At 44.3% G+C, this 15,828-nt stretch overlaps 1 protein-coding gene across 1 annotated transcript in view; it reads left to right on the top strand.

Annotated features, from left to right (window-relative positions):
* The window catches only part of CCDC73 (coiled-coil domain containing 73), an 85,914-nt gene that overhangs the window by 29,968 nt on the left and 40,118 nt on the right, over nucleotides 1-15,828 (top strand). The window contains exons 7-8 of the mRNA XM_084853242.1: nucleotides 12,703-12,838; nucleotides 14,958-15,037. Coding sequence (XP_084709368.1) covers nucleotides 12,703-12,838; nucleotides 14,958-15,037 — 216 coding nt within the window. The remainder of the gene's footprint in view (nucleotides 1-12,702; nucleotides 12,839-14,957; nucleotides 15,038-15,828) is intronic.

The following is a 15,828-nucleotide window of genomic DNA, read 5'->3' as shown; positions in this document are numbered from 1 at the left end:
GAAGGAAGGAAGTGGTGCAGCCCTCCTCTTCCATTGTGACACTGAAAATAAGAGTGCCAATTCACTTTAGTCACTCTAAACCACACTGGAAATTAAAGAGAGCGGTTGAAACATTGCTAAGCTTGATTGACTAAAAGCTGTGAAAATTCTGTTGCTGCTCAACTGGAAAGAATAAAGATAATATTGTCAGACCATTATAAACTGTGATTTTAATTAAGAAGCTCAAAAACTAGAGTCCGGTTTAGCCTTAAGTACCATGACATTTGTACTGAAAGTCATCTTCAACGCTACAGTGATTTCACACAAAATATGGTGAAATTGAATAATGTGTCCTTTGACCTGGGAGATAAGGCTACAAGTTAAAAGATCAAAGGCAACATAAAATGTGTTTAGTCTTCTTTCACTTTTAAGAATGCAATCCTATGCATGCCTACTCAGATGCAAGTCTTACTGAGTTTAATGGGACTTACTCCCAGGTAAGTATGTATAGGATTACACCCTAAGCTAAATTTGTTATATAAATTGTAATGTATATACAAACATTAAATTGATGATTAGGCAATTTTAACAGTGTTTTTCATTGGACTGTAAGATACTCAGCTATCTATGGCAAATAGAAAAACAATGTTTTTGTTACTATATCATTTTAATGAAACTATTTTATTTTATCTTTTTTTAATTTTAACAAGTATATGCTAAAAGTAAACATGAGAAAACAGTGGATTTAGATGTTTATTGATGAATTCTTAGTACTTTAGGATCCCAGAGTTAAAGAGCAGAAACTTCTGACATTAACCAGTAAACCTCAAAGTTGACCAAGATTTGATCCTCATTTTCATCCTTTACTGATGAAGGGCAATATTCACCATGACATACTGATAAATCTAGAAAACAGTCCTTTTGACATAATTTTTTTTTACATTTACCAGTAATTCTCAAGAAACACTAAGTCCCTGCAACAAATTAGGGTGCCCTGGCTACTTGTAGGCCTCCAAACTTACTAGTATTCTATGCAGAGAGAGGGACGCCTTGCACCTCCTGCTCTGCATATAAGCTAAACGGGCATTTTTGCCCATCTAGTAGAGGCTTCAAGGAGGGGGAGGGAAGGAGGCTGGGGCGGGTATAGGATTTATTATATGGCTGCTGCCCCGGTCTCCTTGCCTCCATGCCCCCTCCATGCCACCTTTCGCCCTTCTCTGCACTCTGTTTTCCAAGTGCAGAGGGGTAGCTGGTGTGGTTCTCTCTGCACTGGCTATGACGGGGAAGGCAAGGGGAGTGTGGTTTCCTGGTTCCAAGGTCGGAGCCCTGTTTCTGACCTCAGAGCCGGGAAACCAAACAATCCTCTGTCCCCCAGATGTTGTCCTCCACCACCTTCACCCTTATTGCTATAATTTACCAATATAATGCCTGGAAATACCAAATATTATGAAGAAATTAATAGTTTACAGATTTTTGCTTTTGCAGGTGTAGCAGAAATCAGAGTCAGAGAGACCACGGAGTGAAGGAAAAAGAGATTCTTCTTTATTTAACGCGCGGGCTTAAGGCTGGAATCGTTTCCAAAGAGCCAGAAGCCCCGAATCACAGTAATACATGACTTTTATAGATATGACAGCAAACAGTTTCCCCCTCCCCTTCTGTCACGGTTTCTAACTGCGAGGTCTATGAAAATGGGTAATAGGGCATGATTTGCAAAGAATGAGACCTTGATATGTATCCAAGCAATATGCAAGCCAAGCAGAGGACTGGAACATGATATGCCAGTGTCAGAGAGACCCAGTCCTGTCAATAATTCGGGGAATTTCCACATTGCTGCTTCTGCTATCTTATGCCAGCTCAGCAAGGACATTTCTGATTTTTTTACATGGCTGCTACATTCCCCCCTTTGATGCATAATTTTATTACAATTATAGCATTAAATTACACAAGAAGTTGGCAATGCATAACACAGGATTACTATAGCACTTTTACTGTATATCTTGCTGAGCTATTAAAGCATAGCGGGCAGCTGTTTTGGTGGCCGAGGCAGTAAACTGATGTTTCAAGCAACGCATGAACCAGGGGATGCAGAAACACAACAGCATTCCTACCACTATTACTGGCAATATTAGAACGAACAATGCTTTTAGCCATCTGAGGTCTGGAAGCCAAGAGGTCAACCAATCGAGCCAATCATGTTTTCCTATTGTTATATCTGCTACTATATTACGCAGATTATTGATCTGCACATTTACAGCGTTGCTGTTATCAGTTAAATTAAAACAGCAAAGCTTCTGGTGTGACTCACAGCCCAGGTGATGGAGAAGGAAAAGATAATCTATACCAGCTCTGTTTTCTAAGACGGCACCTCTTAGGTCACGTAATTCTTTATTTAATAATGACAGAGCTCGTGAGGTGGCATTTATGCTTTTGGCTAAGCTACAGGCTAACCTGTTAATCTCCAGACCATCGGCCAGGGCTAGGCCTGGCACTCCAACCAGAGATGCTGCTAATGCTAGTTTCTCTGAATCAGAGTACAGACTCACATGACTAGTACAGCTCTCAGTCAGCTGGAGTGCCCGGGGCTGTCGTTGGCAAATTTTCTCAGGCCATGGGGGAAGGACTGGTACCAGACGGCTAAGGCAACATGGGTGGTTATCAGACAAATTGGCAGGGATGAAAGACCAGGTACGGGAACCACAGGTCCAAAACCATCCATGAGGCAGAAGTATATGTGCATAATTAAAGGATATGTTTTGAATTTCGTTACAGTGGAAGGGGGGTCCAGGGATAGCTTTACATTTTCCAGAAGATTTTTGACAATTAATCATACGAGCACAAGTGGCATTTATACCGGCTACAATGGGAGTGCGTAAAGTAAATTCAGTAGGAGGCAGAGTTTTTGTAACTGCGCCCCAGTTTGCATTTTGGGAATAAGTCAAATTTATATAGTAATGGCTTAACATAGTATCATTTTGAATCTCATCGGGATGCCTACAAACAGGTATTAAACAGGAACTAATGAGTCTATTGGCTGGTATATCTTCTGGCAAACAAAAATGCTTTACTCCAGTGATATTAGCTAAGTGAAGCCAATAATTATCAGCAAACCTTAAGGGCATACTCCCCTCTCCTAAAGCAGGCCCTCCTTTTGCGCACAATACTGAGGAGGTGCAGCTTATCACTACTAACATTGCAATATACATGTTTAATCTTCTTCGGGATCTGACCGTACGCAGGGCAGCTATTCACCTGGCAAGCTGCAGTAGGGTCTAGTCCCCTTCTTCAATTCTCCAGCTGCAGGTCTGACCGTACGCAGGGGGAACAAGTTCCTGGTTTGTCCCCAGTAAGGTCTAGCCTGAGTCTTCTTTTACTGCTTTTTCTTTTTCAGTACAACTTTTAAAGGATTGTCAGGATTTCTGTTTGCAATCCACTCCCCCCCTTTTGCTTTCTTGACTCGCGTCCAATGTATCCAAGGTTTAACTCCAGCTACTTTTACAGCTGTAGGGGTGGAAAGTATAACAGTATTTGGTCCTTTCCATCTGGGAGTTAAAGGGTCATTTTTCCAATCTTTGACCCACACTTCGTCTCCCGGCTGGAAAGGATGGATTTCAGTAATAGGAATTGGGGGTCTATTTTCCAAAATATACCGACGCTGGGCTTGAAGAACTTTGCCCAGTGCCTGAACCTCTTGGGTTAAACTAACATTAGCCAATTCTTGCAGGTCTCCCTTTAATCCTACCAAAATTTGGGGAGGCCTGCCATACATTAATTCAAAGGGAGACAGACCAGTAGTTTTGTGTGGAGTGCATCGAATTCTGAACAGAGCTAAGGGCAGCATCTCTATCCATTTTCGCTGAGTTTCCTGACACAGCTTGGCTAAGTGGGTCTTGAGGGTCCGATTCATCCTTTCCACTTGTCCAGAACTTTGCGGACGGTACGCACAATGAAGCTTCCACTGAATGCCTAATAAATGGTTAACTCCTTGCAACACCTGGTCAACAAATGCAGGGCCATTATCGGATCCAATAAATAGGGGTAATCCGTGTCTCGGAATTAGGTCTTTCATTAAGACTTTTATAACTTCACGTGCTTTCTCAGTTCGGGTAGGATAGGCTTCTACCCATCCTGTGTAAGTGCACACAAAAACTAGTAGATAACGATAATGGCCTACCCTAGGCATTTCAGTAAAGTCAACAACTAGGGCCTCAAAAGGAAGAGTGCCAAGTTGCTGAATGCCAGGAGGGGGTTTCTTCCCTTGTCTGGGGTTATTTCTGGAGCATTCTACACATCGCATAGATGCTAAATTGGCATAACTGTGTAGTCCATTGATGTAGACTTGCTTTTGTAGTAGTGCTGCCAGAGCACTTTTTCCCAGATGGGTAGCTTTGTGTGCAGTCTGGACAATGCTCCAAGCTAGCCGTTGTGGCACATAGATTCGTCCATCTGGCAGTTCCCACCACTTCTGGGCTATTTTCTTAGCTTGCAGGGTCTCAACAGCCATTTGATCTTCTTCTGGAGTGTAGGTTGGATACACATCTGTCAAGTTAACTTGGAACAACGGGGCTTCCGAGATGGTCATCTCAATTTTTTCTCTATTGTGCTCTTTTCTGAGGGCAACTTGCTTGGCTACGTGATCTGCCCATCGATTGCCTTCTGCCACCTCACTTGTTCCCTTTTGATGCCCTCGGCAATGTATTACTGCCACACGTTTGGGGTGCCATACGACGTCTAATAGAGCCGATATTTCTGTTATATTTTTGATACCTTGTCCGGTGGAGTTTATTAATCCTTTCTCACGGTACAATGCTCCATGGGCATGGAGGGTGGTGAAAGCATACTTAGAGTCCGTATAAATATTGACCGTGAGTCCAGCAGCTAACGTCAGGGCTCGAATTAGGGCAATTAATTCTGCCTTTTGGGCTGAAGTTCCCACAGACAGAGGATTGGCCTCGATAACCTTGTCTTTAGTTACTACTGCATAGCCGGCGTATCTTTTCCCATCTCGGACAAAACTGCTTCCATCAGTAAAGTAGGTGACGTCTGGGTGAGGCCAGGGGCTATCACGCAAGTCTGGACGACTGGAATAAACTTCATCCATAGTTTTGATGCAATCATGTTCAGGCTGACCTCCTGGTTCTATTGGCAGCAACGTGGCTGGATTTAAGTTGGATGACACCTCTAACTTGATACGTGGATTTTCACAGAGCAGAGCTTGGTACTTGGTCATGCGCTCGTTGGTGAACCAGTAATTTCCTTTATACTCCATTAGCGTGAGTACTGCATGTGGAACCCGGACGGTTAGTTCTTGTCCCATTGACAACTTATCTGCCTCTTTAACCAGGAGGGCGGTTGCGGCAATGGCTCTCAGGCAAGCTGGCCAGCCTTTGGCAACTACATCCAACTGCTTGGATAAATATGCAACAGGTCTCTGCCATGATCCAAGTTGCTGTGTCAGCACCCCTACAGCTACATTATCTCGTTCATGGACATACAACAGGAAAGGCTTAGCCACATCAGGAAGTCCTAGAGCAGGCGCTTGGAGTAATGCTTTCTTAATATCTATGAAAGCTTGTTTTTGTGGCTCTCCCCACTGAAACGGATCTGCCTCTGAACCTTTGGTAGCTTCATAAAGAGGCTTACTCATTACAGCAAAGTTGGGAATCCAGATTCTACAAAACCCTGCAGCCCCAAGGAACTCCCGCACCTGCTTCCTAGTAGTGGGCTCTGGCAGGGCACACACAGTCTCTTTCCGTTCAGGACCCAATTCTCGCTGATGTTGAGATACTATGAACCCTAGATATCGTACCTGGGTTTTACAAAGTTGTGCCTTTTTCCGGGATACTTTATATCCTCGTTCCCACAGAAGTTGCAACAGTTCTTGGGTGCTTTGCCAGCATTCGAGTCTTGATGATGCTGCTAAGAGCAAATCATCAACGTACTGCAATAGAACTCTTTTCCCGGGTTCGGAATGAAAATTTTGGAGGTCTTGACTTAGGGCCGTCCCAAATAATGTGGGGGAGTTTTTGAAACCTTGGGGAAGACGGCCCCAGGTCAGTTGGGTCTTCCTCCCAGTCATGTGATCTTCCCATTGAAAGGCGAAAATAGCTTGGCTCTTAGGTGCCAGTCGGATACAAAAAAAAGCATCTTTTAAGTCTAAGGTAGTAAAATGAGTTGCTTCAGATGGAATCAATCCCAACAAGACATAAGGGTTCGGGACCACCGGATGTATCGTCACAGTTGCTTGGTTGACCAGTCTGAGATCTTGTACTGGACGGTAATCTTCTATGCTGCCAGGTTTCTTGACTGGCAGAAGGGGGGTATTCCATGGAGACTGACATTCTCGAAGGATACCATATTGTAACAGACGGTCTAGGTGCTTCTGAATTCCTAGCACCGCTCGGCGCGGCAGTGGATACTGACGTACGTGCACTGGTATTGCTCCTGGTTTTAATTCAACTACAACAGGGGGCACACATCTTGCCATTCCTGGTGGATTATCTTCAGCCCACACTCCAGGCACATGGAAAGCCTGCCATGGCTCTTCATCAAGTACTGGCATGGTCCAATGTAGCCTCCACTCTTCTTCCTGTGGATATGTGAGTGACAGGAGCTGACCTTCTTGGGGCCTGCGGAAGGCGACAGCCGTTGTTCCATCTTCTTCAAAGGATATTTGGGCCCTCAGCTTTGACAATAAATCACGTCCCAACAATGGCATAGGGCATTCAGGTAAATATAAAAACTGATGTTCTACTATGTGGCTTCCAAGCCGACAAGTCCGTTGCTGCAACAAATGCTTTTCTTCTACTGCACCAGTTGCCCCAATCACCCGCACTTTTTGATGGGTGAGGGGAGCAACGGGGTAGGTCACCACTGATGACGCTGCTCCAGTGTCAATCATAAAATCAATATTTTGGCCCCCCACAGTGGCAGTGACCATGGGCTCCCCGGGGCCAAGATTAAAGGGGCCCGGTCTGTCCTATTCAAGACTTTCAGTTGCAGCCATTCCCGTAAAGGGATTCACTTCGTAATTCCCAGTTGATTCTCTTTGCATTTGCCAGTTATTTGGTTGCCAGCATGGCGGCTGTCCCCTCCCTCGTCCGTGGTGGCCCCCTCGATTTTCCGCCTGATACATCGGATTGGTTCCATTTGGACACTCACGCCACCAATGCCCATCTTGTCCACATTGGGCACACTGATTCCTTCTCAAAAATTCTCTTCTTCCTGCTCTCCCCTTCCCTCGTCCACGTCCTCTTTGCTCTCCGCCCAGTCCTCCATCTTGTGGACCTACTAGTGCTGCAGCAAGCAGTTCCGCCTTTTTCACCATTCTCTTCTCCTTTTCTTTCTTTTCTTCTTGGTCCCTGTTTACATACACCTTCTGAGCAACTTCTAATAATTCCGTTAAATTTTTCCCAGCAAAACCATTTAACTTTTGTAGCTTTCTTCGAATATCTTTATAACTCTGAGTTACAAAAGCCATATTAATCACTTTCATATTTTCTTGGGCTTCTGGGTCGAGAGGGGTGTACTGGCGATACGCATCCAGGAGACGTTCTAAATATTCTCCAGGGGCTTCGGTTGCTCCTTGCAACACTTCAGAGACTTTTGTCATATTAATAGACTTTTTCATTCCTGCTCTCATTGCTTGCAACAGCAAGGTTTGGTACTGTGTGATGCGTTCTAACCCTGCCGGTAGGTTGGGATCCCAATGGGGATTTTCTAAGGGCACTCTCTCTCTCATCCATCCTTGGGGATTTACATAATTTTCTGGGGCTCTTTCTAAGGCGATTTGCTCCATTTGCTGATGGATTCGTCGCCTTTCCTCAGTGGTAAATAACGTCAAAAGCAACTGTTGGCAATCTTGCCAGTTAGGCATATGCGAGGCCATAATGCTGGAGCATAGTTCCACTAGCTCATTAGGCTTTGTGGTATATGAAGCATAATGGGTCTTCCAGTTTAACAAGTCTGAAGTTGTAAAGGGTGCATAAGTGTAGGCTTGGATGGGGATATAATGCTCTGCCGCCTCGGGATCTGGGTTGTGCACCATCTGAGTTATCTGCCTCAGAGGAAGCAGAGGCTGGGCTTCACTCCCTGACTGCTGAGCCGTAGATGGGCTCAACCCCTCTTCTTCTTGTGAGCACATCTCTGTAAGGGCCGTTGCTGATTTTACTACTTCTTCTACCCAACTTCTCAATTCTGCAACCTCTTTTATTAATGCTGACTGAGGTGTAAGAGGGGACTCTCCCGATCCTGCAGAGATGGAAGCCTCAGCAGGCAATATCTGAGAGTTGAGGACTGTAGCTGAAATCGGCGAATTACTGCCCGTGGGGCTTGTAACTGATGGCGTCAACTCCAAGTCGAGGCGCGGGGCAGGGCCTCCGAAAGGGGAGGATGGCAGGGACTCAGGATTTCGACGAGGCGGTCTTACAGTAACATGGGCCCGGGGTGGAAGCGGGGCATAAGCGGGTGGAAATGCCGTTAGCTCTGCCAGATCTTCACCCGGGGCTTCTAACACTGGCTGTAATTTTTTTGCTAATTTTTCTTTTCTGAGCACCAAAACTTTTGCTTGGGATTCAAGGCATTTCTTTAGCCACGGAGGAGAAACACGGACTATGGAATCCCATGAGTCTATGTAGGGAAATTGATCAGGGTGCCCAGGGTTCCCAACTATGATGGCATATACGCGACTGATTTTGCTGGGCTCCAAAGAGCCTCCAGTAGGCCATCCTACACCAAAAGATGGCCACTCTATTTCACATAAAGTTCGCAACCGTTGAGGATTCATGGGGGGGTCCCCATAATCTCCACTAAAACCTTTCTTAAAATTTGCTAACATACATCCCAAGGGGGTGCAAGGTTTGCTTCCCCCGCCACCCATAGCCTCCCTCCTAAATTGAAGACAGACACAATGAGGGAATGGGATTGGTCAGTGAGTAAGGGGTCTCACTGGCCGACACAAGAGGATTTTACACACCACGCACTTTGCTACTGGCCTGGGCACCCGGACGGTCAACGGTATGCTTCAGAAACCGCAGTAGCCACTCACACAATCATCATTCTCTCCACTGCTTCCATATGTCCCTGCCACCCACTTTTCCCACTTTTTTACCAGAGCGGAAAACGGCTTCCCCAGCTTCCTCAGCTTCCTACTGAGTACTGGCGTGCTAGGTACTGGCGCCCACTCGGGGGTGTGATCAGGCCCCCCTTCTACCCGCAAGGAGTAGGTTCTTTTGTATACGTATACCACCAACACTGACCTTTTTCATAAGGCGGGGCCCTCTTTTTTTCTGCCCAGTGGCCTTTCTCCCTAAAGGCGGGGCCCTCTTTTTCCCATATACTTGCCTTTTTCCTGAAGGCTTCCAATGTGGAATTCACAGGCAGGGCTCAAATTCCTTCCACCGCTTCCCAAGGTTCTCTTGCCGCTCGCTACCGTTCGGGCGGTCCCAGCTCAGGCTGTCTCCCGTTCATCCAACAAAAAGGTCGGTGGCGCCAAGAAAGGGAGGCATGCGCCGAGCCCGTCTCCCCGGTGCGGCGATCAAGAGCAGGCAACTGCCACCTGTCTGGCTCAGAGCCTGCCACATCCGAGTCACGGCACCATTTATGTAGCAGAAATCAGAGTCAGAGAGACCACGGAGTGAAGGAAAAAGAGATTCTTCTTTATTTAACGCGCGGGCTTAAGGCTGGAATCGTTTCCAAAGAGCCAGAAGCCCCGAATCACAGTAATACATGACTTTTATAGATATGACAGCAAACAGTTTCCCCCTCCCCTTCTGTCACGGTTTCTAACTGCGAGGTCTATGAAAATGGGTAATAGGGCATGATTTGCAAAGAATGAGACCTTGATATGTATCCAAGCAATATGCAAGCCAAGCAGAGGACTGGAACATGATATGCCAGTGTCAGAGAGACCCAGTCCTGTCAATAATTCGGGGAATTTCCACATTGCTGCTTCTGCTATCTTATGCCAGCTCAGCAAGGACATTTCTGATTTTTTTACATGGCTGCTACACAGGTATTATTTCTGGGGAAAATGAATTAGAGTAATTTTGTTCCCAGAAAGCCCTGTTCTGACTTTTGAGATGCTGTCAAGATTCCCCTTATGTCCTGGACCCTCTGAGCAACCCCTTAAGGATCTCTTGCCTCCTTAAGAGTCTCACCTTCCTTCTTTTAAACTTCCCCTTCCCAGTAACATGGGGTTTAGGCTATAGACGTGGGGTGACTGACACTCCAGACACAGGGTTTAACCACAACAGTTTACTAGTAGATTTAAAGCAAGCAATCACAACTAAAGATAGATAGTGCCAGGTGATACAAAAAGCATTAAAAGAAAATAAACTTTGCAAAATGCAAGTTCATTTACCCTATCTGTGCTTAGACTTTTCTAGGCTGCTTCTTCCTCCTTGGTCTTCAGACTGTGCTCTCACGTCAGGCTCTGGCTGTCTCTGCTCTTACTGGCTCTCTCACTGTCTTTATATATATCCTCCTCCCTCAAAACCAAAAGCACTGTTTCAACCCTGAAGGAATGAAACTTAACTGGGGAATTGAAACAGAAACTTCACCAGATAAATGAAACTACACTTCTCAGGTTTACTCCCTCCCAACAGAAAACTCCAGGCCTCTAAGCCTGACCTTTTTCCCCTTTACATCTGTTCACAGATGCATTTGGGGAATTTAAAAATGGTGGCCACCGTAAATAATGACTGCCTCTTTTGCCACACACACTGTGGGCGACCATTATAATGGACAGCAGCAGAATAGCTACAGAAAAGTGTATAGTTTTACAGAGTGCACAGATCGGTCCTCCAACAGCTCGTGTTATTCAGGAGAATAACTTTCCAAAGAAAGGGCTGAAGAAACCTGAAATATTAGGAAAAACTTTTTTTTTTACTGTTTGGATTTCTTTTCTTTTTACAGATAAGAGTATGCTGCAAAAACCCAAAGTTGCTTTATTCGAAAGCAGACCCAAAGATTTGAAAAGCATTCCATGCTATCTTTTGGGGGGTAGGGTGAGCTGGGGAATCAGAGATTAATAGTGCAATCCTACGAATGTCTAATCAGAAGGAAGACCTCTTGAGTTTAATGGGACTTAGTCCCATGTAAACATGCTGCTGAAACTGCAAAATGATTAGGCAAAACAAAGTTGGAGGGTGGACTCAATTTCACAAAATCATTTCTCCTCAAATTACTATGTGTGGGGGGGTTCTCCACGACAACAGAAGGAGAAGCCAATTATGGCTTACCCAGATTTTTCAAGGAGCTGGCTTTGGTCTGTGCAGGGCTCCATGAGCAAGTGTATCTGGGTGGGACAGGGGGTTGGAGTGAATGTCATCTGACTGGCAGGGGCTGCTCAGCCAATAAGAGAGGCTCCCCCCCTCCAAGCTCTCCTCCCTTTCTCCTTTGATAAAATACTGGGAGGTTTCCTCCCCTGTATCCACAGAAATCACTCTCTTTCTTTCTCTCTTCCCTCCCACCCCCAACAATCATAAAAGGAACACCGTGTTCTAGCTGCCCTGCTGCGATCAGTCGAAGCTTCAACATTAAGGCTCTCTAAATGTGTCATTTTGATTCAGGGGAATCTCAGGAGTTCGAGATTCATTGACTACAATGGGAGTTACTTCTCAGTAGATGCTAGTTGGTTTGTGCAGGGACGGGCAACACACAGCAAACACCCCTTGACTGAGGTCAAGGTGAAAGGCACCCCCCTGGGCAGGGCTAGAATACCCAAGGTCAATGTGGGAACTGGGGCACACAGCAACTATACTGGGGAGAACCTGACTTAAGGAAAAGAATCAGACTTTAAGCAATCTCAGGAAATCTGGTTTTTCCCTGGTAAGCTCCGGGGTGGCTGCTGGATGGCCACGACGCCATATATCCCTAACAACCTCCAAACGCAGCCAGCTCAAGAGTAAATCACTCATGGAGACACCCCCTGGATCAATTTCACTAAATGTTGGTTGAATTGTTGTTTCTCCTGAGGCTTCTTGAAGGCATTCCTCATCACTGGGGTGGCTCCTCCTTCTGGAGCAGGAGTGGGGAACATGCAGCATGGCCATTTGTGCATCCCCAACTCTGCATCCCCAACGGGGGTAGCAGCTGTCCCTGCCACTGCTACCCCTGAAATCCCAGCAATTCTGCTTGGAAACAAGCACTCTGGGAGTGCACACCTTGTTTCTCAGCATAATGAGGCTCCTGACAGCCCACCAAACAGCTGTTTGACAGGCTGTTGGGAATTCCATGCTGCTGGGAAACAAGGTGCAGGCTCCCTGTCTCTTGTTTTCCAGCAGAATCGCTGTTTCTGCAGAGAAAGAGGGCACATGGGAATTTCACACCTTGTTTCTCTGCAGAATGGAGCTCCTGACAGCCCTTTGCTGAGAGAGACAGGGAGAGTATGACCCTGATGATTCTCTGCATCTCACTTTTAATACCTTCAACCATGGTATCGTTCTTGACCAAGAGAGTGGGATGGGAGGAGGGGAGGCACTGTTCTACAGCTGTTTCTTTCCTACCATACTGGGAGATTTCGTAAGATGGTGTTGGAAGATTATTGTTCTTCATTGTGGGATGTCAGCATAATCCTTTGCCTGTTTGTTCAAAGTAAGCTCCACTGTGTTTAATGGGTCTTACTCTGTAGTAAGTGTGTTTGGGATTATAGCCTTATCTAATTTATGATAGGTTAGACTTCATACAGTACTTCAAACTTGTCATAACTATTTTGTTTTTATGCAGGAGCAAAAGCTACAGTTGTACATGTTAGCAAAGGAAGACCATCAGAAGAGTCTGAATGAATTTGAAAAATGCCATGCAGTTATCATGTGTCAATTTGAATTAATAAAAGGCAGTCACGAGAGATTAGAACAGAATGGTAAATATGTAGTAAATGTACAGCATGACCCAGTTCTTATGCATGATTGATGGGAAATACAGCAAAGCCCACTGGAAGGAGGAACATCCCAAGGCAAGGGGTGGTATCCCAGCTCTGAGTGGTGATCTTGGACATATACCAGGAGAAGGAAGTAAATAGGTAGATCAAAATTCAGAGACACACTTGAAGCCAGCAATCAGCATGAAATTACAAGATCCAGGAGGCCACTGAGCAGGCAACCCTTGCTTACTTTTTCCCAGCACCTGGGATGTGGCATATTAAGACATATGCCTGAGACCAGGGCCAGCCCTAGGGTAAATAGCACCCTGGGCGAGAAGTGCCTTTGGTGCCCCCCACCCCACCCCTGTAGTCAGTTTTGCAGGGCCACCCAGAAGATGTATGGGGCCTGGTGCAGGTGCGATGTCCACTGAGAACGACATTGCTCAAAACCTTGATTTCTCAGCCACTGTGCTACAATTTGCACAAGCCAGTGTTCAAAAAGCTACATTCTAAGCAGTGGCAGTGTGCTATGCGACTTATAATATTGTTTGTTTTGTAGGATTTCCTATCTTTCTATAAGCATTCTTTATTTTAGACTATCCATTACTTTTAACTTTAAAAATAATAAAGAAAACGTATAAATAAAGAAGCTATCCAGCTGACCTTTTACAGCTTACAGCTTTATTTTATTGTTATTTATATAGGGCTTGTAGTGTTTACAGTATTTGAAGTGCTAAGTGCTTGGTAATGTTGCCTCAAAGTAAAGCCGTGATCCACTGATTTTAACCTAGTGCAAATGACATCAAAGTGGAAATTTTAAAAGAAACATACTTTAAAACTAACTGAATGAAGATCATTTTTGTAGTTATTACCCAAACAACCTGTACAACCTTGAAAGAAAGGTTACAGACACTTGCCTTTTGCCACCCTAGCTTGCTGCAGACAGTTTATTCAAAAACCACAGCCCCTCAGCTTAGCTTGGCGCCCCCTCTCACCTTGGCGCTCCAGGCAACCACGGAGCTTGCCCAGCCGTAAGGTGAGCCCTCCCTGAGACACTTCAACTTCAGATGGCCTCCCCAACAAGACCCCTTGCAATGGCTTTTCTTCCCAACGGGAGAGCTTCACCCAGATGCTGCCTCGTTCTGCCTTGAATCAACATACGGTGCAATTAGGATGGAGCAACATGCATAGGAGGTCCTGGCAGGCGAGAAGCCGGAGGAGCTGGGCAGGAGAGTTCATGAGTTCCCACTAGAATCTTACTGTGCTTTGTATTAAAAATGTTCACATTTGTAACTTTCTAATTTGTATGATACCCTCTGTCTAAAAATGAGGACAAAACTAAATCTTAACATTGCTTAAAATGTATTATTTTATGTATTCCCTACAAAACAGTGATTTATAGGTTTTTAATAGATTTTCATACCTGTGGCGTAAATGGTTAGAAAATATTTAATATATACAAGCAGGTTCTCTTCAATAAGATAATAATTTATTCCCTGAACTATCTACATTGTACTTTTACTGCAGAAAAAAATAATTTTATACCATATATGGTTGATAATCATGGTTGATAATCACCATGTTTACCACTTGTATATTCTGAGCATAAAACTACCGTCTCTGGAAAAGTCATGGGGAAGGTCCCAGATTGAACAAAAAATTACTCCCACTTGCAAACTGCTGATTTTAATGGCTTTACTTAATCATATATAAAAAACATGCTAGATGTTTGATCTTTTCACATAGATTTTAATTCAGTAGGACCAATTTTATGCTGAAGAAATAGTTCGTAAATGTGTGGCAATATGACAGCTAGATGGTGAAGTATGCTTTCTAGAATTGTCTCCAAATAAGGGCAGTATGTGAACTCTAGGGCAAAGTGCAATACATAGAAGAACTTACACATCCTAATTAGATGTAACAACTAAGTTATCACATGTAGATGACTACTCCTGACTTTTCCAGACAGTTTGTCTACTCTTGTCCCTGGATGTAACTTTCCCACCAGAAAACATACATACATATTCTATAGGATACCTTACTTCTGTTGCACAAGTAACATAACCAAGATATTATTTTCATATTAGTTCTTTACTTTTTATCCTACACTACCCCCAAGTTGTGGAAGCAATTCAACTCAATAAGAAATTGACAAGAGTGAACAAAATACAAGAGTCTGAGATACATAATCTAAAAGAGGTAGGTATGAAGTGCATTGAATATAATTTTATTTATTTCAGTATCTATCCCACCTCTTCCCAAGCCTCAAGCTGGTTAATAAGAGTTTACACTGAGAGAACTGTTTCCATCAATGGAACAACACTGTTGGATACAACCGATAAAATTATTACATATCATCTTAGGCTTGGCCAGTAAAAATCAGGCCAAACAAGAAAGTCTTACAAGACTTCCAGAAGGCATAGAGGCTGAGGCATTAACAGGAAGGGAATTCTACAATTGAAGGGTAACCACCAAGGATATCTCTCCATATGTCTTCGCTGTTTGAACTTGGTGTATGGATAATACAGTAAAGCAGGCACTCTCTGTTAATCTTAAAAGTTCAAATGGTTATGGGAGAGTATAGCAGAGCCCAAGCATTAAGGGATTTTTTAGTTCAAACCTATCAGCCTGAATTGTGCCTTCAAAGTAATGGGAAGCCGATGCAGATACTAGATTCCATGTTTAATAGGCTCTTGGTAACCTATCCTTGGCAGGAGATGGGCTGCACCAACCCATCTGTAATGTACAAAGGGTAAATTCAGATTATTGTTATGACTACATGGTGGTCTTTTCCTATCACCTTGTTGGTAGATTCCACAAATACCCAGTTTTTGTGAATAGTTAGTTATATACATGTTCAGATTGTGGGCAAGCCAGTTTTAAGTCTTCAAAAATCAAGTCATCCCAACACAGTCTGGACATCAGTATTATGTTCTATAATCTGAACATAAGTATTATGGGAATCCTATTTGTTGTAGATAAATAATTAA

The sequence above is a fragment of the Heloderma suspectum genome, chromosome 1, assembly GCF_057233095.1.
Source record: "Heloderma suspectum isolate Gila_16-S chromosome 1, 16-S_ref, whole genome shotgun sequence".
Taxonomy (NCBI): domain Eukaryota; kingdom Metazoa; phylum Chordata; class Lepidosauria; order Squamata; family Helodermatidae; genus Heloderma; species Heloderma suspectum.
This window is presented reverse-complemented; position numbering and strand designations above follow the sequence as displayed.